Source organism: Cetorhinus maximus, chromosome 13, assembly GCF_964194155.1.
Source record: "Cetorhinus maximus chromosome 13, sCetMax3.hap1.1, whole genome shotgun sequence".
Taxonomy (NCBI): Eukaryota; Metazoa; Chordata; class Chondrichthyes; order Lamniformes; family Cetorhinidae; genus Cetorhinus; species Cetorhinus maximus.
In genome coordinates this window covers 42271289-42298629 of record NC_135891.1, presented here as the reverse complement: position 1 = coordinate 42298629, position 27341 = coordinate 42271289, and the positions used below count along the sequence as shown (strand labels likewise).

General features: G+C 46.3%; 1 protein-coding gene across 3 annotated transcripts in view; it reads left to right on the top strand.

The window, feature by feature from the left end:
- Positions 1 to 11402, top strand: part of LOC144688571 (cadherin-like protein 26) — a 116195-nt gene extending 104793 nt beyond the window's left edge. For 2 of the 3 annotated variants that reach the window (XM_078555307.1, XM_078555306.1), the window contains 2 exons: positions 2518 to 2574; positions 9015 to 11402. In XM_078555307.1, coding sequence (XP_078411433.1) covers positions 2518 to 2574; positions 9015 to 9212 — 255 coding nt within the window. In that variant the 3' untranslated portion in view covers positions 9213 to 11402. The remainder of the gene's footprint in view (positions 1 to 2517; positions 2575 to 9014) is intronic. The other variant, XM_078555308.1, reaches the window with a different exon arrangement.
- Positions 11403 to 27341: the final 15939 nt, after the last annotated feature.

The following is a 27341-nucleotide window of genomic DNA, read 5'->3' as shown; positions in this document are numbered from 1 at the left end:
TGACGGTGACTGCAGGGGACACTCTTCTCAGACTGTTTCCCGGTGACGGTGACTGCTGAGGACACTTTCCCCAGACTGTGTCCCGGTGACGGTGACTGCTGAGGACACTTTCCCCAGACTGTGTCCCGGTGACGGTGACTGCAGGGGACACTCTTCTCAGACTGTTTCCCGGTGACGGTGACGGTGACTGCTGAGGACACTTTCCCCAGACTGCTTCCCGGTGACGGTGACTGCAGGGGACACTCTTCCCAGACTGTGTTCCGGTGATGGTGACTGCAGGGGACACTCTTCCCAGGCTGCTTCTCAATGACAGTGATTGCAGAGGGCACTCTTCCCAAGCTGCTTCCCAGTGACGGTACTGTAGAGGACACTCTTCCCAGACTGTTTCCCGGTGACGGTGACTGCTGAAGACACTTTCCCCAGACTGCTTCCCGGTGACGGTGACTGCTGAAGACACTTTCCCCAGACTGCTTCCCGGTGACGGTGACTGCAGGGGACACTCCCCCCAGACTCTAAATTGTCTGAATACAGCGCTGAAGCGAAATGAAGCTATCCTGTTGACAGAAGCCACCAGCAAGAAAAATCCAAAACTATTCATTATTTGCTTTTTTAAGGCCACTGACCCCTCTTATCCCACCTGTGGATGAGGTTTTATAATTGTGGCCTGCCCATTTTGCCCATGCGATGGCCTGAAAATCTCACTGGCTACGTAAAGTTGGAGACAATTGGTCTCTCAAGGGTCTTCACTGGCCACTTAATTATTTGCGGGCGTCCCTCCATCTTCATCGCGTGCCCACCTAGCGGAATATTGCGAGTGCGCGCGTTGATGTCAGCGCACTCGGCCGACGTTAATGCGCTTTATTTCACGCTTGGGCGTGGCAGGCGCCCGCCCGCATGCCAAGGATAAAATTCTGCCCATAATAGACAGGCAAAAAGGCCAAGCGACTTTTACGTTTTTTTAGGAAACCTCATCCACGAGTGGGATGAGGTTTCCTAAAGCTAATACTGATTATATAAGAACTTTATTTTGAAAATGGAAACATGTCCTATTTCATCTGACACAGCCACATGAGGGGACATGTTCCATTAAATTTTTAATGTTTTTAATAATTTCTTTAAAAAGCGCTTCAATCTCCCTGAGGCTGCTTCGTGCCTCAGGGAGATTGAGGCGCTCTTTCACGCACATGCGCGAAAGAGCGCTGGACCCGACTCTCTCTCCTCCCCCCCGCCCACACAGGTAACAGCGCTTCCGCTCGCGATCCACGCTGGGCGGGCTTTAATTAGCCCGCCTGCGTGAAATCACAGTGCCGAGCCGATCGCGGGCAGCAGGTGGCTCCGCAACTGCCACCACGCGCTCCCGCCGAGCCCGTCCAACCAATCTTGGCCATAATGTTTTTTACAAAACAATAGCTGCTCTGGTGTAACTTGTTAAAAATCTTAACAAGGCTAATATTTTCACATTGTATTATGAATAATTTATTCCATATAACACGAGTGTTCAACTTTTTAAACATGTCCTCCTGATAGCTGAGTCCAGTGTCAACTAATAAAAATGGTTGACTTGTCAAAGATGGGATTATAACAATTTCTTTTTCGCCACATGCACTAATTTTAGCATAAAGTCTTACATTACATTCACTTCCAAGCACTTACCACCTAGGTTGAACTCTGCAGTGTTCCTTTTAAGCACCACCTATAGAGAGGGTAGACCTGCAACCCAATATTGCAGAGGGGCCTGTAAATAGGCATTTGGTCCTTCATTTAAATAGACAAAGTCTCTGACACCAATTTTATGTGCCTATACCAATGTGATGCATGTCACACTTACAATTCCTAATTTTCTTTATTTTTTCATGGGATGTGAGCGCCGCTGGCCAGGCTAGCATTTGTTGCCCATCCCTAATAGCTCTTGAACTGAGTGGCTTGCTGGCCATTTCAGAAGGTGGTAAAGAGTCAATAACATCACTGTGGGTCTGGAGTCACATGTAGGCCATACCAGGTAAAGATGGTAGAGTTGCTCCTCTGAAGGACATTAGTGAACTAGATGGGTTTTCGTAACTATTGATGATAGTTTCATGGTCATTATAACTGAGACTAGTTTTCAAGTCCAGATTTATTAATTGAATTTAAATTTCACCAGTGGCCCTGGTGGGTCTTGAACCACTGTCCCCAGAGCATTAGCTTGGACCTCTAGATAAATAGTCCGTTGATATTGCCACTATGCCACCATCTTCCCTAATAGCCACCTACTTCCTGCCTGCCACTGTGAAGGCTTGGGAGACTGTTCAGCACCCAAAATATGGGCTCTGTATGATAATATTTCAAGGCCGGCATGTCCTAAATTAGCAGTTCTAGAGTCCAGGCTGAGGGAGCCAAGGAGTTCCATGGTGTTTGGGTTCTCAGAAAGGATGATCTAGGGTAGTCGATGGTTCATTTAATCTGAATTTTAACCTGTTCAGGGAGAATCCTAGACGTACAGCATTTTATGATTAAATTATTTTGAAATGTATCTTTCAGGTTGACTTAACTCAGTGTGTTACTGGTGTGAAAAACATTGGAGATATGATATATCAGGTAAGAGAAGGACTATTGGCACTTTATAAGAAATGGTAATGGGCATAATCTTCCATGGAGTGGCAATCACGATCAGATTGCAACTCCGCTCCTATTTACTTACCTGCCACCGGAGCTCTATATTTCTCGCTTGACTTCTGAACTGGGCTTCTTGGGAAATGTGGAGTGTACCTACTCCTGGAGTCTTTCCCTGTAGAGTAGGAACATTGGAAAAAGTCAAGCCACCAAGTCCCCTTTTAGCTGCTGTTTTCCAGTAACTTTAAATGTCCCAAAGCCACTTTGAGAGGCTACTGTGAGAAGTGTGTAAAATAAGGGGTTGAGGGAGTGGGGAAGGTTGGGGGGGGCAGTGTTGGGGGCAGTTGTGCGGTGGTGGGGTAGGTTGGGTGGTCAGGGGATCATCGGGAGAGTAGTCAGGGTGGGGCTTAGTTGGGTGGAGTGTAGTCATGGGGTCAGTGGGGTAGTCGGGGGATGGGGCGTGGGGGTGGGGTTGTTGTCAGGGATAGGTGGTAGGGGTGTTGGGAGATAGATGGGTGCGGGGTGTTGAGAGGATAGTTTGGTTGGGTGGGTGGATGGGAGGTTGTTGGGGGTAGGGGAGTTTAGCTGAGTGGTTGGGTGGGATCGTCGTGGGGGGTGGAAGGTTAGTCATGGGGCTGGGGGGGATTGGGTGTATAGTCGGGGGATGGGTGGTAGTCAGGGGTGTCAGGGGGTAGTTGAGGGTGGGGGGTTTTAGTTGAGTGGTTGCGGGGTGATTGGATGGTCAGGGGGTGGGGAGATAGTTGTGGGGTCAGGGGATAGTGGGGGGATGGCAGTCGGGGGCGTTGGGAGAAGTTGGGTGTTGGGGAGGCGGAGTTAGTTGGGGGGTCCAATAGGTAGTCGGAGGGTCAGTAGTATAGCTACCCATGGGTTAGAACTGGTTTTAACCTTTCTAACTTTTCCTGGGTAACCAATCTGCTCAGTGAGTCGGAACCATCCGAAGCCTCCATTTAGAATTCAGAATTTCAGAGTGTTCCAGATGCAGGGGAATTGCCCAAAGGAAGCTGAAACTTCCCGGGCAATCCCCATGTAGTCAGTGTGTGGGGATCTCCGAGGGATTCCCTAGAGCATCTTCGGGGTACAACCATATGGAGATCTGTGCCACTATTTTCCAAGTTCATATGGTGCTGGGATTTCCTGAATTGTGCTTACATTGTAATTACATCAAAACTTTCATCAGTTCCTGAGGCAATTTTGCCAATGGAAACTTATACTAAAATCATCCAAGAGCCTTAATAAGTAAAAATTAGTGTATAACAATCAGGTATCAGTGTAATGGGGCCCGAGGAAAGTGTGGAACCTTTTAAACCCCCCTTTATCTTATTTATGTTAAGATTAAAGTTTGAAGCCATCATATGCAGTTTAAACACAGTAGCCTGGAACTATTGTTCTGTTGCACTGCAGGCTTTCTCAGTGTAGTTCATCTGAAATTGGCTTAATTGGTGCAAAAGATTACAAAATTTTAAGCACAATTTACATTCAGCATATCTTAAGTTCCAATGATCTTTTGTGCTAGTTTTACAAATTTCATCCTGGAAGCTGTTCCTGCCCACCAGGTAAATTAATCACCAGTAGGTGTCTGCCATGTGTGCTCCTTCACAGGCCTTAAGGGAGGCTTTTCAAATTAAGCTGCATATTTTGGATGCAAGGAGTCTAAAAAGTGGAATTTAAAAGCTTTTATAAGTGATTTTTTTATCATAGAATTGTACAGTAGTTACAGCACAGAAGGAGGCCATTTGGTCCATCGAGTCTGTGCTGGGTCTCTGCTATAGCAACTCAGCCGGTCCCCCTCTCATGAACTTTTATCCTAGTCCTGCATTTTTTTCTCCTCAGCTGCTTATCCAATTCTCTTTTGAAAGCCATGATTGAACCTGCCACCACCACACTCTGAGATGGTGCATTCCATTCCTAACCACTTGTTGCATAAAATATTTTTTCCTCATCTAGCCATTGGTCCTTTTGTCATTTACCTTAAATTGTTTTCCTCTGGTTATCGACCCTTCCACCAATGTGAACAGTTTCTCTCTATCTACTCTGTCCGGTCCCCATATGATTTTGGACGGGCCTATCAAATCATGTCTAGTCCTTCTCTCCTCCAAGGAAAACATTTGCAGCTTCCACAATATGTCCAGTAGCTGAAGTTCTTTAGCCCTGGAACCATTCCTGTAAATCTTTTCTGCGTCCCTCACATCTTCCTGGATTTTTGCTATGATGGACAGCCTTTCTGTCGTGGCGAAAATCCCGCAAATAACTGAAATTTCAAACCCCCACCCATGCACCAAGCATTTCCCATCCTCGCACGTGTGGGACTGGAGCCGGGCCAGGGGCTGCATATACATAGTTTGTGAAGGCAGCTGGTCATTTAAATGACCAGTTGCCTTCAGTCAAGTGGGATTTTGGTAGGCCAGGTGTGAAATGTGGTGTGTTCAGATTACACCAGGTAAAATGGAGCTCTGAATTTAGTGGATTTGTTTGGATACCCTTTGGAGAGGTAAGGTGCCCCTTTGGATAGGGTCCAGGGACACCTTTGGGAGAGATATGGCAGCATTTGGGAGAGGTAAGGCACCCTTTGGGATTGTCAAAAGCGAATATGATAATGCACTTTTTACACACAAAGTCATTGGAATTGTCAAGCTGTTAAAGAACTGTCCAGCAGTCAAATTGTCAAGGAAGTGTCCAAGGATGCCAGGTAAGTTGACATGGAGGGAGAAAGGGCAAAGGGTGGTGGGTGAGGGGCATTGGTTGGCATGAGTTAGCTCTATGTTGGTATAGGGGGTATGAGGGGCAATGAGGGGTATGAGGGGATGGGTGGGGGTATGGGTTGACATAGTGGTTATGAGGGGCCATGTGGGTAGAGATGCATGAGTTGGCATAGGTTGGCATGGATGGGGCATAGGGCGTAATGGAGGGTTGGGTAGACGGTGAGGGTTCGAGGGCTGTTTTTTATGTTTTAAAAATTTATTTAAATGCAGTGCCAGAACACAGAGGCAGGCCTCCTGCCCAGCCCATCTCTGCACTCGTTCTTGGGTTGCCTGCATCGACTCCTATTTCAGCCTGTGCACCCCCACCCCAGCCAAAAATCCGACTTACGAGCAGACGTTTTTAAAGGTTGGGTCCGCAGGGGAAATCTCCCGTCTCTATGCACCAGACCCGGAGATGAAAATCTGGGCCCATCAGTCTCAGTGCTGGTGTTTCTGTTCGTGTTCAGCCCTTTGTTTATTGTTGTGCCTGAAGTTTCTGTTTTTATTTACTCCAGTTAACAGTCATATGAGAGATCTGTGCTCACCACTCATTGGCACCAAGTTTCTCTGAATCCTGCAACTTTCCACCTCTATTACTTAACTCCTTCTCTTCACTCAACCTTATCAGCTACTTGATAACACAACTTTTATTAATCTGTTGTTTCCTCCTCTGTTTGTTTTTACTGTACCACCAAAACTAAACTCTCCAATGTACATACTTCCAACCATCACATATCCAACTTCCAACCAACAGAGAAATGGATGCTTAAATAAAACATTGCTAAATATTTTATTATATGATTTCTAAATATTTTTCATATAATTGATGTACAAAGTACACATTTATGGTTTCAAGCAAATTATGTGCTTTATATACATTATATAAAACTATTCTACTCAGTTTATTTGCATCTTCTTCTCCTCGAGTTCTCTGCCCAAAGGCATGTTCGACCTACAGTGCCATGACCCCCACCACGGGTAGGACAATGTGGCAGGTCCCAAGTCCACACTGGCTAGAACGGGAATCAGACTCAGTGCTGTTGGCACCAATCTGATCCACACTGGCCTTCCAGCCAACTGGACCCCAAGTAGTCTGAATTGCTGTGGCAACATGTTTACATGCATGTTGTAGCCTGGAGTTATGGGTAATGTTGGCAGTCCTTTCCAACACATGCCTGACCAGGAATCTCTCCCACTCTTAAATAATCTGTTTGGTCACATTATGAACACACCTTTCATGGCCATCAAGTTCCTGAGTGGATCTCAAACTCAGAGGTAGGGATGCTACTCACTGCATCACAATATCTCTGCTTATTTAAATCTATAATATATTAAAGATCTTGCGTCTACCCCTGCATTTTAAGTTTGTTTCACAATTACCTTCCTGTAAAAATACACCTGTCCTGCTTTGCTTCGAATAAGCCCCTTGTTATGAAACAATGGGCTGTAACTTCTGAAATCCAGGGCAGTGTAACTGGGGGGGTTACCTAAAAATGTGCCGGGTTCTGCCCCCAGAATTTCCCAGGTAAGGATTGCGCAGCAATTACCTAGAAAGTTTAAACTTCCTTTGGGAAATTGCCCTGCACTGGGAACCATCTGAAAATGTGATTTAAATCGTTAACTTCGGATGGTTCTGACTGTGTTACATCAAAAGTTACCCAGAAAAAGTTAGAAGAATTAAAGCTGCTTCTAGCTAACTATTGCACTGACCTTCCCTTCCCCCTCCCCCCATGAGACTCCCCCCACATCCCATGAGAAGCCCACCACCACCCCTAACTACCCTGCCTTGACTACCCCTCCATGGGATTTCCCCACTCCCCCATCCCCCCACAGGACTCCCCCACCCTCCCCCATTACCACCCCTGACTACTCCCCATGGGACTACCACCCACCTGACCCCCACCCCATGCGACTACACCCTCCAACCCCCCACAGGACTCCCTCCACACACCCACTCCCACCCATCTGACCCCCCCACAGGACTCCCCCACCCCACCATTACCACCCCCTGACTACCCCCCTGGATCCCCATGGATCTACACCTCCATGGGGCTACCCCCTAAACCCCCCATGGGCCACCCCCTAAACCCCAACTTGGCACAAGACTCCCACCACTCGCCCCCCTCCCCTCCCCTCCACTGACTACCAACCCCGACTACCGCTCCCCCCAATCCCCACGGGACTACACCCCCGACCCCCCAAAAGGACTACACCCCCCAACCCCCCACAGGATTAACCAGCCTGACCCCCCACAGGACTGCCCTCTACCCCGCCACTGCCACTCCCAACTACAACCCCTGGTCCCCACAGGACTACGCCTCCCTGGTTCCCATGAGACCACCCCTCCCAAACCCCCAGTCAGCCGCTACCACACTCCCATCTACTCTCCCCGATCCCCATGGGCCTACCCACCCCGACCCCCCCAAGGGACCACACCCCCCAGACCACCCATTTGACTCCCCTCCCGCCCCTTCAATACCCCCCCTATCTACCTACCTTAACATCCAGGCCCGACCGAACTCTCCCCGCCCCCAGGCCCAATCTGAGTCCGCGCTTCTGTATACCTCCCCCAAGGCTCGACTTGATTCCCACCTCCCTCACCCCCCCCACTAGGCCTGACCCAACTCCTGCTTCCTACCACCCCGCAGACCCGACTCAACTCCCACCTTTGCCATCCCCCAGAACCTCCCCAGGCCCGACTTGACCCGGGCCTCCCCTCCCCCTCAGGCCTGAGTTCGGGAGGTCAGGTGAGATAGGATCGCTGGATTTCCAGGTAAGTAATTTCGAGCGGAGTGGCAATCTGACTCAGTTGCCACTCCATCGGGGGTTACAGCCCATTAATATACCCTTTGACTTGCTATAAACAATATCCCAGGAAATCTGTCATAATATATGTTGCCATTATTTCTTCAACTTCATTCTTTCTCATTATGTAAATTTCTGAATTTACTTTTGATTCCATATCAAATCAGAAATGCCTCCAACAGAGGGATTTAACACTTTATTGTATTGCTTGAAAATTCGTCTGTGTCATTGTCTTTCCATGTGAGCCCATTGTACTGCATCTCTCTCTATAGTTATGCATGCATGCCTCTGTCTTTTCCCTTCTGGCAGCAGCACTGTTGATAGAAATTGGATTGTCCAACTGATAACCTTCAGAGAGAGAGAGAGGTGAAATAATTAGCGGCACATTCTAATGGTGAAATGTTAAAGCAAAGATGTGTGGCTAGCGTCCCTAACATCAGGAACATTGAGATGGTTTGAGTTCCAATATCCTGCCTTTAAAATCTATTGTATAAGCAACTCTTGGTTAGGATCTGTTCATGGCTGCCATTATTGAGGAAACAGGCTTTTTGCATAACTTTGGATCATAGACCTAAAGTTTCTTATTAGATAATTGGTTAATATTTTGTTCCTTACAGATGCACTGATTTGGTGGCTTAACTTTATGGATGGTAGAAACCAATATGTCATTAACTGAACTCATTATATTCCTACACCGTATGTAGAATCATGTTCACCCAGCACAAACAATTGTTGTTTTAAAGATGTGAAGAGAGCTTAGCATAAAGTGTATTAATTCGGAATTGTAAGATAAATTGCACAAGTTTCATGGTTAAAATGTCCTACACTAATTAATGTTGTTTTGCTTGCTTTATTTTTCAGAGACTGAATGTTTACAATGCCAGGGAAGATACACAAGAACATTATCAGCCCCATGTTTATCAGTATGAAGGTGAAGAAAACAAAACGACTTCTCTTGACAGCATCTCTATAGTTGAAAGTAATGCTGGATTCTGCTACCTGGATAACTTGGAGCCAAGCTTCATTGCACTAGTCAAGATTTGTCAACAGAAAAATTAAGAATGAATTGCATCTGAATTTCCCCCAAATTAAAATTCATTCAAAAGCAACAAATATCACACATCTTTTGTTTTCAGCCTGTGTTGTTACAAACAAAATCTCAAAAGATCAGGCAAAACTACATTTAAATTGTTCCCTGCGAATGAGAAATAACAGCCTTGTACACATTGCGTGCTATCTCACCACACTCCAACCCTTTGATTCAAATTTAGAGTATATGAAAAGGGGGAAGCTGTGCATGTTCAACTTCTTGATTAGCTAACATGCTATCAGATTCAGAAAAAAGGGGGCAGTAAACATTTGTTACAGTAAGCATCTTAAAATATTAAATCTTATCATGTTATCCTTTCAGCTACTAACTGGAAGTTCACATTTATTTTTAAAGGTTATATGCCCCTGGGGAGATTGTAACGTTCAGCTGAATTTTACGGCCCTTCCTGCTGGCGAGATTTTCTGGTCCCGCCAAAGTCAATGGACTTTTGAATGGCTGGCTGCATTTTCCGGTCCTGCCCCTGCTGTGATGGGACCAGAAAATTCGCCCATGATGAAAATTCTATAGTTCTTTGAATGGAATACGAGTTGAAAATTACGGAAAAGAGAGACATGTTGCCGAAGCTTTTTGTCTTGCACTCATCAGGACAAATGCAAATGTCAAATTTCAAACAATCACAACAATTTGTACAACAGGAGAAAAAGTGTACTGATTGGTTGGCACTTCGAGTCTGACTGGCCAAGGTGTCTCCATGGCAAAAGCTACGGAGAACTATAGGCTCCCCTTTCTTCCAGGTAATTCAAAAAAGGCACAAGGTATGAACATCTTCTTTTGTTTACAGAGACCGTTTCCCTGTGTATGAATGTATGTCACTTCCAGCAAACATAAAGCAGCCGCATCGCGAGCTCAACTGATTATCTTAAATTGGTGATTGTGTAGCTATTAGCACACTCAGGATTGTTCAGCAAGTGCTGCCCAATAATGGAATCATAAACACAAGCCAAACAAAACACAAAACTAAATGTCTGCTGTTGGATGTTATTCCATGATTAGATAGCACTTGTCAAGCTGTGTGTTGCTGAGGTAAATGGAGCAGGAGAGGGGTGCACAAGATGGATGGGGCATTACTGATGATGGGACTGGTAGCCTATCACATGCTCCTAGAACTATCCAGTTGATCCGTCTGCAGGTGATACATATACCAACATATACCATTGCAAGCCTTTGCAGGTGGATGGCCTGAAGCTTGCCAATTTGGTCATTTAACTTAAACAGTGCATGTGTATCTATGCTCTCACCTCCTGGCAATAGGTGAGCTGCAGACAAAGCGGGGGGTCCTGTGCACCACCAGCAAAATTCAATCCCATTTCAAAAGTGGCCATTAATAGCTTTAATAACTATCGGCCAGAAAGCTACCATCTCCAGAACAATCGCGAGGAGGCAGGCAACTTGTCAGGAAACTGGCACACTATCTTTAGGTTCAAATTTGCCGCCCCTCCTCCCGATAGAAGTCACCTCCAAATTTTTGGGATAATACTTTATTAACTTGATTAATTTTATTACCTGCTGATTATTTCCAGTGCTCTCCTTTTCATTTCAGATTTCCTTTAATTACTTTTGTTTAATATACAATTTTAAGTTGATGGCTTAATTTATCTGTCTGCACCAAATTGTCCTCACATAACTGACAAAATTTAAAGGGAATGTTCTGTAAATCCTCAACTTTCTAAAGAATTGTGAAATGATCTCTGCCGCCGTGAAGCTACTGTGCTCATCTGAGATATGAGTGAAACGAATAGTGGCCGGTCCACTAACACTGTGGAACAGATTTGATAAGTATTCACAGTATGGAGCTCCGCCTGTTGGAAGCAAATATTCAAAACTTGGACATAAAGGTCAACAGGCCAAGATTTCTGCGCCTGAAGTGCTTATTTGTTCTTACAAAGGATGCAACTTTGCACCAGGAATAAGCACTCATAATATTTATCCTAGTACATCCTCCATATAGGTATCAATTTCTGTTTATAAAGTTATACAACTGTGTCACTTTGCACTTGGATTTATATGGATTCTCAATGTGGTTATTTACATAGATGTCAGTTTCTAGTCCTGATGTGATTCCCAATTACATACTTTGGATATACTGGTATTGAATTATTGCATGTTTCTTTTTTACCTAATTAAATCTAACAATGTCAGCCTTGACTCAATTATATCATGTTCATTTCTGACACATAGGGTTGTGGGTTTCATCACCAAACCTGAGTACAAAATCTATGCTGACAACCATGGTTATGGGTGGTAGGGGCATCATGAGTTGTGATTGGTGCCAACACATGCTGCACCCACCACCCTTTGGCCTTACACTCCCAACTCATCTAGTATCCACCAAGGGCAGATATAGAAACATGGAAAATAGGAGCAGGGGTTGGCCATTCTATCCCTCGAGCCTGCTCCGCCATTCAATGTGATCATGGCTGATCCTCTATCTTAATGCCATACTCCCTTTCCCCATACCCCTTGACGCCTTTAGAGTTTACAAATCTATCTATTTCATTCTTAAATATATTCAGTGACTTGGCTTCCACAGTCCTCTGCGGTAGAGAATTCCATAGGTTCACCACCCTCCATGTGAAGAAGTTTTTCCTCATCTCAGTCCTGTATGGCCTGCCCAATATCCTGAGATTGTGACCCCTTGTTCTAGACACTCCCAGCCAGAAGAAACATCATCCCTGCATCCAGTCTGTCCATCCCTGTCAGAATTTTATGGGTTTCAATCAGATCCCCTCTCATCCTTCTAAACTCCAGTGAATACAGGCCTAGTCAACCCAATCTCTCCTCATACAACAATCCTGCCATCCCAAGAATCAGTAGGTCAACCTTCGCTGCACTCCCTCTATGACAAGTATATCCTTTCTTAGGTAAGGAGGCCAAAGCTGCACACAATACTCCAGGTGTGGTCTCACCAAGGTCCTTTACAGCTGCAGTAAGACATCCTTGCTCCTGTACTCAAGTCCTCTTGCAATGAAGGCCAACATGCCATTTGCCTTCTGCTTGCTGCGCCTATATGGTTGCTTTCAGTGATTGGTGTACAAGGACACCCAGGTCCCTTTGTACATCAACATTTCCCAATCTATCACCATTTAAATAAGACTCTGCCATTTTGTTTTTCCTACCGAAGTGGATAATTTCACACTTATCCACGTTATACTGCATCTGCCATGTTTTTGCCCACTCACTCAACCTGTCTAAATTGCCTTGAAGTCTTTTAACATCTTTCTTATCATTCACATTCCCACCAAGTTTTATGTCATCAGCAAACTTAGAAATATTACATTTGGTTCCCTCATCCAAATCATTGATATATATTATGACTAGCTGGGGCCCAAGCACTGATCTCTGCGGTACCCAATAGCCACCGCCTGCCACTCAGAAAAAGACCCATTTATTCCTACTCTCTATTTCGTGTCTGCTAACCAATTCTCAATCCATGCCAACATATTACCCCCAATTCCATGTGCTTTAATTTTGTACACTAACCTCGTATGTGGGACTTTATCAAAAGCTTTCTGAAGCCATGCTGAAATGAAATAAAATAAAGTTCTAAATATCTATTACAGACTTCACTATATAAAAAAACACTCATTCATGAAATCCCCTCAAGTAATTAATCCCTTATAAAAATAAACATTTTTGTTCATAAACTCACATCAAAGACAGGTAATCATTTATTAAACTTTTCGAGCTATCAGTCAAACTGTGTACTTACAGCTTCCACTGTGATAATGATATGTTGTGGAAAGCAGTTAAGCAGTAATAATGCTACAATGATAGCACTTAGGGTTATGTCAACAAACAGCAATGGAAACTGCTAGAACAGGTTGTTTTCAACTCACAGACACAGACAGGCAGTTTTTAACATTTTTTAAAGGGCAGGCTGTTTAAGTAACTTGACAGCCTGACAGTTCCACAGACCTTATAAGACCCTCATCAGCATTTATATCTATGCTAAGAAACTGTAACTCTTATACAGTTTGGGACAAGACCCTTTCTCCAGAACAAATGGGGTTTGTTTGAAGTCAGCACTGAATCCAAATGCCACAGAAAAATAGGATCTGTCAGAAATGGGGGTAAGTACTTATAGATTTAGGCCATACACACCATTTTAAAGGTCCCTGGAGACTGCTGTACTCCGTGAAAATCTAGGCCTATATGTTTCAATAAGGTCACCTCTCAGGTTAGTTAGGTAATTTATATTCAATTGATCCACATTTATCTTTATCAAATTTTGGTTATTATTGTTTGGTGAATAAACTAATTTTGTCTCTATGGGATACATATAGGGCACTTTAATAACTTAGTAATGTGGTTCCGCTATTTAAGAAGGGTGGTAGAGATAAGCCAGTGAACTGCAGGCCAGTGAGTCTCACGTCAGTGGTAGGGAAACTATTGGAGAAAGTTCTGAAGGAAAGTATCTATCTCCACTTGGAGAGGCAAGGTTTGATCGGGGTAGTCAGCATGGCTTTGTCAGAGGGAGGTCACGCCTAACAAATTTGATTGAATTTTTTGAGGAGGTGACCAGGTGCGTAGATGAGGGTAGTGCAGTTGATGTAGTTTATATGGATTTCAGCAAAACCTTTGACAAGGTCCCACATGGGAGACTTATAAAGAAGGCAAATGCACATGGGATACAGGGTAATTTGATAAGGTGGATTCAAAATTGGCTTAGTTGTAGGAGACAGAGGGTAATGACAGAAGGCTGCTTTAGTGACTGGAAGCCCGTGTCCAATGGCATACCACAGGGATCTATTATTCCTATTATTCATCATTTATATAAACGACATAGATGACTATGTGGGGTGTAGGATTAGTTAGTTTGCAGGTGAAACAATGATTGGCCGGGTGGTTAACACTGAGGTTGAGTGTCTTGGGCTGCAGGAAGATATAGACGGGATGGGCAGATAAGTGGCAGATGGAATTTAACCCTGAAAAGTGTGAGGTGATACACTTTGGAAGGAGTAATTTGACAAGGAAGTATTCAATGATCGGCATGACACTAGGAAATTCTGAGGAACAAAGGAACCTTGGCGTCTGTGTCCATAGATCTCTGAAGGTGGAGGGGCATGTTAGTGGGGTGGTGAAAAAGGTATTTGGGTTATATAGAGCCTTGATGAGGCCACAGCTGGAGTACTATGTACAGTTCTGGTCACCACAATATAGGAAGGATGTGATTTTACTGGAGGGGGTGCAGAGGAGATTCACCAGGATGTTGCCTGGGATGAAACCTTTAAGTTATGAAGAGAGGTTGGATAGACTTGGCTTGTTTTCGTTGGAACAGAGAAGACTGAGGGGCGACCTGATTGAGGTGTACAAGATTATGAGGGGCATGGACAGGGTGGATAGGGAGCAGCTGTTCCCCTTAGTTGAAGAGTCAGTCACGAGGGGACACAAGTTCAAGGTGAGGGGCAGGAGGTTTAGGGTGGATGTGAGGAAAAACATTTTTACCCAGAGGGTGGTGACGGTCTGGAATGCACTGCCTGAGAGGCTGGTGGAGGCGGGTTGCCTCACATCCTTTAAAAAGTACCTGGATGAGCACTTGGCACGTCATAACATTCAAGGCTATGGGCCAAGTGCTGGTAAATGTGATTAGGTAGTTAGGTCAAGTGTTTCTCATGTGTCGGTGCAGACTCGATGGGCCGAAGGGCCTCTTCTGCTCTGTGATTCTGTGATTTTGTGATATTTATAGAAGTACAGAAACTACTGGCGGAATCGTCCCAGATTTGCACTAAGTGCATTAGCGGGCGGGAAAAAGGATGTTTTACCCATTGGCTGCAATGGCAGCTTTTCATGCCGTATCATCCGCTTCCTGCCTCATTAATTATGCAGTCAAAGGAAACACGCTGTCTTGTTGGTGGGCAGCCTCTAAATCGTCTACCATGCTGTTAACTCACCGTTTCCTCACTCAGGTACCATATCTAAACTGCAGCCATCCACATAGTTCTCAATGTTTGCAGACCAGGACTGCTCCAGTGAAGACATGGCCCTGAAAGCCAAGAAGAGGTCAGCGACCCAGCATTAAAATGCCTTTTGGAGGCCCACTGTGATGTCCTCCACGCTCTGGCTGCTGGAGGTCCAGCAGTCCCATTACTCTGGCTTGGGAGGCGGTGGCAGTGGTGGTCAGTGCCAACGCTGCACAGAAGAGGTTGGCCATCCAGTGCAGAAAGAGGATGAATGATCTCATCCATGCCGCCAGGGTAAGACAGTCATATGATCACTCTAAACACACACTCACAAGGCCATCACATATTCACTGTCATCTCACTCACTGCCAGCCCAAGGGACATCACCACTCACTCTCTCACACACACCCTCACATCTCCATCTGGTCTCAGCTTCTCTGGAGACTGCCTCCTCACCCCTCACTATCTTAAGGCCGCTTACACAGAACAACACGTACACACATGCACACACACACACACACCCTGGGACACCCCTATTACCCAGAACAGCCCTCAGCCTGCAGCCTCTTCCCTTGTCTGAGGCCACGTCTCCCCCTTCCCCAAGTAAGTCCTAGCCCTGCAGCAATTGAAAAGGTCTGTTGGTAGAGACCTGCCCATGAGGCCCTCGAAAAGTGATGTGCTGCTGCCGGCGAAGCTTGGCGCTGATGACCGGGAGTGCCGCCAAATCTCAAAATTCTGAATGAAGTGCAGCTGGCCAGGTGCACGTTGCTGACGTACAGTTGTGAAACAAATCGGCGTGAGGGTGCCCGGATGATCCAGAGTTGGGGATGACCCCGGCAAGCAGGGCTTATAATGATATGTAGATGTATTAAAATTAAGTTCCCAACATCCGGCGGTGGAAAAGCCTTTGACGGCCAGAGCGGTCAATCACAAACTGATTTCACAATGGTGTGAAACCAATTTTTTGGCCTTCTCGCCATATTGTCCGCTCACGCCTGCCATGACTCCCGACGTCAATGGGCATGCAAAATTACATGCTACACCATGGTGGCACAGGTTAGTATCACAAGATAGATTCAAATCAGCAAGGTCACTTGTTTCACCTTAATATCATCGTTTAGAAAAAGATCATAGGGCAGAATTTTTGGCTCAGCATGCAGGCGCGCGCCCGACCCGTTCGTGTGTAAAATAACAGGTGATGACGTTGGGCGAGGGTCCCGACATCATCCCTTGCTCACACGATATTTCAGTCGGCAGGAACGTGCGAAAGTCGGAAGTGTGCCAACCGACAATTGAGAGGACAATTAAGGCCATTAAAGTTCTAATTGTCCCCGATTTTTCATGTTCCAACCATCCTTACGGTTGTTGGATGGATGAAACTGCCAGGCGGACTTTGCATTATTTGATGAAACCTCAGCCAAAGGTGGGATGAGGTTTCCATTATTAAATTTTTAAAAATATGGACGTAATTTTCATCATGTATATATTCAGGTGACTGATTCTGATGCGTGGACATTCTCTTCTGGATCTTAAAATCTTTATTGATTGGTTTTAAATTTTTTAGTTCCCTGAGGCAGCTCTCTGCCTTCAGGGAGCTTTCATTCCGTGCTCCCTCGGGCCTGCACCTGTGCTTATGTCAGCGCCCGTCCTCCTCCTGCCTCCTCCCCGGCAACGCTGAGCATTTCAGCACATGTTTCACACATTAATTGGCCAGCCAACGTGACATCACAGTCAAGGGCCGATCAGGGGCCATGGCCCATTCCCTGGCTGCTCCTGGGCTCGCCGATCGTGCCCGCACGCCAACCTAAAAATCCTGCCCATATGGTTTACCAAGCCATTCCTTTAGTTTCATCTCCACTGCTGTACCCAGAGATCCCTCCTGATTCTTAATGTCAAAAGCCTACTGACATCAGCCCTAAAATTGCCCATTACTAGTATGAAATTCAGTCTTTCCTTAATTCAACTTCATTACTTCAATAGTACACCAGAACTAGCCAACACCTAGCTAAGCTGTTCCAGTACAGCTACAACACTGGTATCTACCTGGCAATGTGGAAAACTGTTCAGGTATGTCCTGTCCACAAAAGTCAGGACAAATCTAACCCGGCCAATTACCGCTCCATCAGTCTACTCTCGACCATCAGCAAATTGATGGAAGATGTCATCAACAATGTTATCAAGCAGCAGTTACACAGCAATAAACTGCTCACTGACACTCAGTTTGGATTCTGCCAGGACTTGGTCCTCCTGCTGCATGAAAAAGAGAGAGATGCGGTTATCATGGCTGCACTTAGCACCTTTCCTGACCCTGTGTGACTGCCCCTTAACACTTTCCGGAGAGTGCTGGTCACCCCTCAAATGGCCAGAGGTGAATATAACACCTCTGTTGAAGAACAGAGGGATTCTTTTTTTATTACTCATTCACAGGATGTTGGCTTCGCTGACTGGGTCAGCATTTATTGCCCATCCTAGTTGCCCTTGAGAAGGTGGTGGTGAGCTGCCTTCTTGAACCGTTGCAGTCCCTGTGGTGTAGATACACCCACAGTGCTGTTAGGAAGGGAGTTCCAGGATTTTGACCCAGTGACAGTGAAGGAACGGTGATATATTTCCAAGTCAGGATGGTGAGTGGCTTGGAAGGGAAATTCCAGGTGGTGCTGTTCCCATCTATCTGCTGCCCTTCTCCTTCTAGATGGTAGTGGGTTTGGAAGGTGCTGTCTAAAGAGCCTTGGTGAGTTCCTGAAGTGCATCTTGTAGTGGTTATACACTGCTGCATATGTGCATCAATGGTGGAGGGGGTGAATGTTTGTGGATGGGGTGCCAATTAAGCGGGCAGCTTTGTCCTGGATGGTGTCAAGCTTCTTGAGTGTTGTTGGAGCTGCACTCATCGAGACAAGTGGAGAGTATTCCATCACACCCCTGACTTGTGCCATGTAGATGGCAGACAAGCTTTGGGGAGTCAGGAGGTGAGTTATTTGTCGCAGGATTCCTAGCCTCTGACCAGCTCTGGTAGCCACAGTATTTATATATGAAAGCAGGAAATTATAGTCAAGGCCTTGCCCACATCACGGACACCTGAGGAGCAGAGGATGCTGGAACAGACAGCAACGGAACCCTGGAGGAACATCCTTGGCATGCTGGGTGGATTTTGATGGATATGGCTCTGCTGCGAGGCAGCTCACAAAAGGTGGAAAGTCACCATTGAGAGCCTGCTCAGTGTCTTGGCCATGGTCTGCAATGGATGGCCGTTGAGGGGATGGAGAGGAAGGTCCAGCTCTGTTTGGGAGAGAAAGATGTACCGGGGTGGGAGAGAAAGTTCTAGGTTCGACTTGGAGAGGAAGGTCTGTCAGAGGTGGGTGAGGTTGGGAGGGGAGGAACGAAGGTGTCTGGGGAGGGGTGTGTGAGGTTGGGGGGAGGGAGTACGGAGGGGAGGATGGGGTAACGGGGAAGAATACGGCAACTGGGGTGGTAGGTATAAGGGGGGAGGAAGGTGTAAGGGAAGGAGTTTGGAGAGAGAAGGAGTCCAGGGAGAGGAAGGAATTTGAGGGGAGGAAGGAGTCCAGGGATGGGAAGGAGTCCAGGGGGAGGAAGGAGTCCGGGAGGAGGAAAGAGTCTGGAGAGGGGAAGGAGTCCGGAGAGGGAAAGGAGTAAGGGTGGAGGAAGGGCTCAGGAAGGGGAAAGGACTAAGGCTGGAGGAAGAAATAAGGTTGGAGAAAAGAGTCTGGAGAGGGGTAAGAGTAAGGGTGGAGCAAGGTTGGAGGAAGGAGTCAGGAAAGGGGAAGGAACAAGCGGGGGGAAGGAGCCTGGCGGGGGAGGAGTCCACAGGGTGGAAGGGATCTGGGGGGAGTCAAGGAGTCCAGGGAGAGGAGGGAGTCCGGAGAGGGGAAGGAGTTGGAGAGGGGAAGAAGCAACAGCGGAGGAAGAAGTAAAGGTAGAGGAAGGAGTCAGGAAGGGGGAAGGAGTCTGCAGCGGTGGGGGGGGAAGGAGTCTGGAGGGTAGGAGTCCGAGGGGGAGGAGTCCCAATGGGAGACGGAGTTCCAAGGGGGGAAGGAGCTCCAAGGGGGGGAAGGAATCCAGAGCGGAGTGTTTCCAGGTGAACGTGCCGGGGTAGGGGGGGGGATCTATGGAGTCGATGACTACCTCCTGGGGAGCAAACTGAGGGTGGGTGTGGTAGGAGGGAATGGTGAGAATGACCGAGGGCAAAGTGAGGCGGAAGGCTGGGAGGGTGAGGGTGCAACGGTATCGGTAGAAGGGAAGGTGAGGATGGTTGTTCGGGACTTGGAGGCAGACACAGACCCTGGGGGTGGGAAGGAGGAGGTCTGTAAGGTGAATGTGGGATTTTCAGGAAGGTAAAGAACATGCTCGTTCATCTGGTCAATCCTCGAAAGAAAAGGGATGTGGCTGGTCGGTGACGGTGGGGAGGTGGAAGGTGATGCCACAAGGGTGGGCAGTGATGGGGGAAAGGAAATGGGTGACTGGGGGAGGAGAAAGAACAGGAGACCTGAAAAAAAATGTACCACTACCATACTTGTTAAATTGATGGCTTGCTGTGGATCTTGAGTGGCATGTGTGGGAGCCCCAGCTGCCCCTTCTTCCTTAGGATGCTACTCCTCCATCTGCCCAGCCAGGCGCCTCCGTTGCTCCCTTCTCCTTTGTCTTCACTCTTTGTAAGTCATGAAGCGTACAGCTAGGTCACCAGGCCCCACCATCCTGATATACCCCTCCTGCAAGATGACAGAGAGAGATGTGTGGGTTAGCTTGTGTGCATCAAGAACATCAATTGGTTAAATCTGAAGACCCCTTAACACAACCCAGAGTGCTGGCTACCATTTGGATGGCCAGAGATTAGTACGCTGCATGGCTGCCTGAGATCCCACCCACATCCGCCCCACTCCACCTGACCAACTGGACTGCATGCTGTGCTCTCAGCTCAGGCACAGGCATTCTCATAACCCGCACTGCAAGGCCGCACTGTTAGCCTGAACAATGGGGGAGACTGGTCCAAACCGGGATGATGACATTGAAAGGGGCTGTGAGCGTCTCCACCAGTGACTGGTCCATGGCCAGCTTTCGCAAGGAGATTTTACAATGTGCGCAGGTATCCAACTGTTCAGCAGTCCACTAAAACGCTCATTAGTTTACAGTCTGTGTCCGAGCAGTGAAAATCTCTGAAATGCTTGGTGGCACTTTTAGGCCTCTGCATTGCTCGAGTGGGCAGATAAGCTAGAGGCCCAATTCCAAGCATGTCAATGTGGCTGCGCCTGAACTGTCTCAGCTGCAGAGGAATGGTCACTTTATACAAGGTTTCCCTATTGTGTGGCCGCTCCCTCCGCCTACACCCCACATGTGTTTGTGCACTACCAACAACCACGGTACAGCCCTTGCTGCCACACCCCCCCCAATTCACCTCAACCGCAGCATAGCCCTTGACTCCCCCAACTTGCCTGAACCGCAGTGCAGCCCTTGCCCCCACAACTCGACTCGACTGCAGTGCAGCCCTTGCCCCCTGCCCCAAGTAGCCTCAACTGCAGTGCAGCCCCTGCCTGACATCGCACTGTCAGTCAGCCGGGAAAATGCAACTTGCCTGTGCCCTCGCCTGAATGCGCAGCACCTCAACCTTTAGGTCCAATAGGCGACACTTGCAAGCGCTGAGCAACTCCACCTGTGCTCTCACCTCCGAGTCTCTCTCAAAGTGCAACTCACCAGGTGCATACATTATAAATGCTGTTGTGAAGCACATCGGTGTGCAATCGCACCGATGTGCTCAGATGATCCAGCATGGGGCGATGATTCTGACGAGCTGGGTGTGTAATGATATGCAGATGTATTACAATAAAGTTCCCAAAATGCGGCGGTGGGAAATGCGAGCCGCCATTGAAGGGTTGAGCAGACGATTGCAAACTGGTTTCATGACGTCGTGAAACTGATTTTTGGCCTTCCCGCCATATTGTCCGCTCATCCCTGCCATGATCCCAGCCCCAGCGGGCACGGAGAATGCTGCCCCATGCCTCTGGATGCCACTGTTCAAAGGGACTTTCAGAGTGTCACGGCAGTCCGTCAATCTGCTCTCCAATAGCTGAGTAGGATTGCTGAGGCCTGGGAGAGTGACAGTGGCTCCATGGAACAGGATCCTGCAATCCTCTCTCAGGCTGACAGCATTCCTGCTCCCACTCTGCCTATTAAAGACTTAGATGAGGGAAATGAATGTACTATTGCCAAATTGGTGGGTGACACAAAAATAGGTGGGAAGGCAAGTGGTGAGGATGACACAAGGAGTCTACATAAGGTTATAGACAGGTTAAATGAGTGGACAAAAACTTGGCAGATGGGATATAATGTGGGAAAATGTGAGGTTATGCACTTTGACGGGAAGAATAGAAGAGCTGAATATTATTTAAATGGAGAAAGACTGCAGAAGGCTGCAGCACAGAGGGATTTTGGAGTCCTTGTGCATGAATGAATCCCAAAAAGCTAACGTACAATTTCAACAGATAATGGAAAAGGTAAATGGAATGTTGGCCTTTATTTCAAAGGGAATGGAGTATAAAAATGGGGAAGTCTTGCTAAACTATACAAGGCACTAGTTAGCCCATACCTAGAATACAGTGAACAATTTTGGTCCCCTTATCTAAGGAAAGATATACTAGCATTGGAGGCAGTCCAAAGAAGGTTCATTAGGTTGATCCCAGGTATGGAAGGATTTTCTTATGAGGAGAGGTTGAGTAGATTGGGCCTGTACTCATTGGAGTTTAGAAGAATGAGAGGTGACCTTATTGAAACATATAAGAGTCTTAGGGGGCTTGACAGGGTAGATGCTGAGATGTTGTTTCCCCTTATGGGAGAGTCTAGCACCAGAGGCCATAATCTCAGAGTAAGGGGGCGCCCATTTAAAACAGAGATGAAGAGGAATTTATTTTCTCAGAGGGTGGTCAATCTGTGGAACTCTTTTCTGCAGAGGACTGTAGAGGGTCATTAAGTATATTCAAGGCTGAGATAGACAGATTTTTAATCAGTAAGGGAATAAAGGGTTATGGGGAAAGTGGAGTTGAGGATTATCAGATCAGCCATGATTTCATTGCATAACGGAGCAGACTTGATGGGCCAAATAGCCTACTTCTGCTCTTATGTCGTATGGTGTTATGGTCTTCCTTTTGCCTGTCAGCTCCAACTGGTGCAGCTCAGGCCAAGATGCTACAGTCTGAAGCTGGGCTCTCTAGTCCTAGGGCTGCTTGAGGTCATCCTCCAAGGCCTTCTGCAGTCTCCTCAATTGAAAGGCATCTACCATCCGTCTCCCATACTGCAGCCACTGGGAAACAATTCATAGGAGCACGAGGACAGGCAAGGGCAGAACAGGAACCAGGAAAATGCACAATGATGACCAGTTTCATCTTGCATCCATTATTTAATGAGTGAATTTGTAAGATTGGGACTGAATTTGCATTTCTTGGCAGTTTGTATTTTTATTGTCAGAAGGAGGATAACATGTTTATCAATGATAGAAGAAACGTAACTGTAGTAAGGGTTTGATCAGTAGGTCTCACTTAGAGGTTCAGAGGCTCATAAGGCTGAACAGTGGTATTTACTGCTAACACACAACTATATACACTTAGAGCAGGGGAACTCGTGGGGTCAGTTTTCAGTCTCTCTTCAAAGAGAACTCTTAAAAGAAGTGACTAGTGAAATAATTGATGCGTTGGTTTTAATTTTCCAAAATTCACTAGATTCAGTGAAAGTTTCATTAGATTTGAAAATAGCAAATGAAACTCCTCAATTCAAAAAGGGAAGGAGAAAGAAAGCAGGAAACTACAGACTAGTTAGCTCAACATCTGTCGTAGGGAAAATGTTAGAAGTAATTATTAAAAGGGTTATAGCAGGGCACTTAGAAACTTTTAAGGTAATCAGGCAGAATCAACATGGTTTTGTGAAAGGGAAATCATGTTTAATCATTTATTGGGATTCTTTGAAGAAATAACATGCACTGTGGATAAAGGGGAACCAGTGGATGTACTGTACTTAGGTTTCCAAAAGGCATTTGATAAGATGCCACATCAAAGGTTATTATGGAAAATAAAAGCTCATGGTGTAGGTGGTAACATATTGGCATGGATAGAAGATTGGCTCGCAAACAGGAAACAAAGAGTAGGCATAAATAGGTCATTTTCTGGTTGGCAAGATGTAATGAGTGGCATGCCACAAGGATCAATGCTTGTGCCACAACTTTTTACAATTTATATAAATGATTTGGGTGAAGGGACAGAAGGTATGATTGCTAAATTTTCTGATGACACAAAGGTAGATAGGAAAGTAAATTGTGAAGGGGATATAAGGAGGCTACAAAAGGATATAGGTACGTTAGGTGAGTGGGCAAAGTTCTGGTAAACGGAATATGATGTGGGAAAATGTGAAATCATTCATTTTGGCAGGAAAAATAAAAAAGAAGCATATTATCCAAATGGTGAGAGTTTGCAGAGCTCTGAGATGCAGAGGGATCTGGGTGTCCTCGTGCATGAATCATAAATGGTTAGTATGCAGGTGCAGCAAGTAATTAGGAAAGCTAATAGATTGTTATTGCTTATTGCGAGGGGAATTGAATACAAAAGTGGGGAGGTTATGCTTCAGTTATATGAGGCATTTGGTCTTCTTATTTGAGGAAGAATATAAGTGCATTGGAAGCAGTTCAGAGAAGGTTTACTAGACTAGTACCTTGAATTGGCAGTTTATGACGAAAGGCTGGACAGGCTAGGCTTGTATCTACTGAAGTTTAGAAGAGTAAGAGGTGACTTGATTGAAACATATAAAATCATTAGGGGTCTTGACAGGGTGAATGTGAACTGAATGTTTCCTCTTGTGGGAGAACCTAGAACTAGGGGTCACTGTTTAAAAATAACAGGTCGCCCATTTGAGATAGAGATGAGGAAACTTTTTTTCTCTCAGGGGATGATGAGTCTTTGCGATTCTCTTTCACTAAAGGAAGTGGAGGAAAGTCTTTGAATATCTTTAAGGCAGAGCTAGATAGATTCTTGATAAGCAAGGGGGTGAAAGCTTATCTAGTGGGCAGGAATGTGTAGTGGAGGTGAAAATCAGATCATCAATGTTGTTAGTGAATGGCGGAACAAGCTCTTGGTGGGGGGCAGTGGTGGTGAGGGGGAGGACAGTATTCTACTCCTGGTCCTAATGTGTATGTTCTGTATGTTCAAGGTATAGCCCAAACTAGGAACTAACTTCAAGCTGACTTCTCCTTGACTCTCTCCATGCAATTCTGACTCCTGTCTACTGTCATGTGTCTTTCTACATCATATTTCGGGCAGTACTGTTCCCCAGACCCACATTAACCCTTGCTATGCTGAACATCCTTATATTACATCCTCCACCAAATGTCTTTACCCAACATATTTACAGTACAATCTTTCTTTACATACTACCCCTTCTCCCCCTTCGAGCCTCTGGCTTTGTAAATTCTGATAGTCTAGTGGCTTGACAATCCTTCCAGATTTCTTTCTGGTCACATTTGGAGGAATCATAGACTAAGTTGCTTTGAACAAGCTTTGTTGGCTTGGAGTTGAAATCGTAGTATTCTGTGTTTCCGGCACTTTGTTGTCTCCAGCTGATTTGTTTTATGCGCTCCTTGGAGTTGAGCTTTTCCTTACTAACAACCCATTTGCGTTGTTCAGGCACCATAGGCTAGCCCCATTCCTTCTCGACAGAGTGTTCACTTCGTTCCTTCATAGTATGAACACGCGTTTTCTTTTTCCATGGGTCCGCCATGATTTTTCTGGGAGTGACGGTGTATCTCCATTCTGTTTGAATGTTTCTCATCCATGAGCTCAATCTGCAGTTTGGCTTTCATTGCCACACTGTGTTCTTTCCTGTGCCCTTGTACCTCACTGAGGTGTACCCTGATGAGTTGATGGTCACTACTCTTGCTCCAGCATTGCCATGCTACTGTGTGATTCAGCTGGAAATTGCAGCTTCATTGCCATGGTGCTCCCAGGTTGTATAACTGCAATTGTTGGAGCCTGAAGTTGGGGTTCATTGTTCTGTTGCAGGTCATTCTCATGTGTGTCTTCTGCTCAAAGTGTGGTGACACCTATCTGAATGTTCGGCTGGTCTGCGTTTTACATGCCCCAGGCGGGTGTGTTTCTGGCAGGAATGCATGTCAAATAGGGCAGGTGCTCACCCCACCACTTTCCCACCCACTCGTGAGTTCACCCCCATAATATGGGGATAAAAGCAAAATACTGCGGTTGATGGAAATCTGAAACAAAAACAAAAATAGCTGGAAAAACTCAGCAGGTCTGACAGCATCTGCGGAGAGGAACACAGTTAACGTTTCGATTCCGTATGACTCTTCATTAGAACAATTTGGTTGTTCATAATATGGGGGGTGGGCAGGTGGTGAAATCGGCAGCCTGCCTGCAACATTCAAATAGATAACCAAGGGTCAATTAGGCTTTTTATCAGGCCAGTTAACTCCAATAACTTGCTGCCCACGCCATAAAACATTTGGTGCGGGCAGCTGGATGGGAGCGGGCAGTCCGATTATTTTAAATGCACTCTGCAAAGGGCGAAAAGGAAGCGGGGGGGGCGGGGGGGTGGGTTTGGTGTTCAATCTTCAGGGGCTCCCCTTCGCCAATCAGGAGCAGCCCCCACTAAGATCGAACCATCCTTTCTTCATAACCCCACGCAGCCTTAAACCCAAACGCCCCTCAACCACCCACCCACCCCCTCCTCTCTGATCTGCCAAAATCCTCCTTGCCCAGACCCTGTACTTACCTGTTCCATGAATACATGAGTCTTCTTACACCTCTTCTTGCAGTTCCGGCAATGGCCACTAACATGCTTTTGGTGATGCGGGTACTGATGGAGCTGTCGGCCAATCAGATAGGCTGGCAGCTTCAGAGGGCAGGACTTCTTCCCAATGAGGGGCGGAAGTCCCACATTGCCCTTGTTTAGCCTGCCCCCAGTGCATTACGGCTGCTGGGTAGGACCAGACAGGAGTGGGTCAGCCCCAAAGTTAGCCAACTTTGCTACTTGGGGGAGGGGCAAGCCATCCACCCACCACCCCCCCCCCCCCCCACCCCCTCCCCACCCCCTTTTACTCAGGCTTTGTTTTTCTTCAATGGAGTTTGGTTGGCGCATTATATGGCGCTGACTCTGAACCCGGTCTGGGCATGGTGGTTAACCAAATGGACTTCCCTGATTGAATAATGGCCTGAAGACTTTTAAAGGCTAGTTCCACCTTAAAACTGATTTTTGCTCACCCTTGCTAGGTCCTTTGACTCTGCAGTTGATGGGGATTCACAATGGGCCTTCATGTGCTCTGCTGGAGTCCTTTAGCTGCGCATTGGATTTTTCTTCGGCCCTTCAGCCTCCATATTTACAATAAAACTTCTATTTTCTCATTCTCCAGCTGTGACTTTGGTTCAGGCGCACTTCAGTCAGGTCAGTATACTGTTCCTTTAGATTTTCAGACTCTGGGTCCTTCATCAGCTTCTTCGGTTCTGGGCTGTCTACATTATAGCCTCCCATTCTCTTGCTCTACTTCTTCTTGCACTTGCTCCTCCCACTTCACCACTTATGCCCTACCTTCTTCCTCCTTCTTGTCACACCTGCTTTTCCAGCTATTCAAGGCCTTTCTTCATTCCCCCAGTAATGTTCAATTCCCAGAGGCAGTCCTACCAGGTCACATATGAGCAGAAGCAGCTCCTTTCAGTGTAATATTTTATCAAAGTTTCGGAGAATGAGAGGTAATCTCATTTAAACTGACAAAATTCTTACAGGGTTTTACAGCTCCACGTTGGGAATGCCCAGTAAAGATTACAATGATCAGCTGCACTCCTAGGTGCTAGAGGGGAAGCTCTTGCCATAGAGGTTGCGGTATCAGCAAAGCTTATGGTGGAATTTTCACATTGATGGAAGGCCTGCACACCTTAGCCAAGATGGCACCAGAGGCCCAATCATACATTTCTGCTTAGTTTATTGTACATAATGCAGTAATGGTGATTGACCTAAGGTGGCACGCATATGTTAAAAATGATATACATTTATATTGCAACCAAGGAAACCCCATCCTGAAATTAAATAGATATCCTAGTGTAAAATAAAATTAATTTTCCTAATCAGAATTATCAATAAATGTACTTTGGAATTGAGCTCAAGGTAAGGTAATGAAACTTTCTC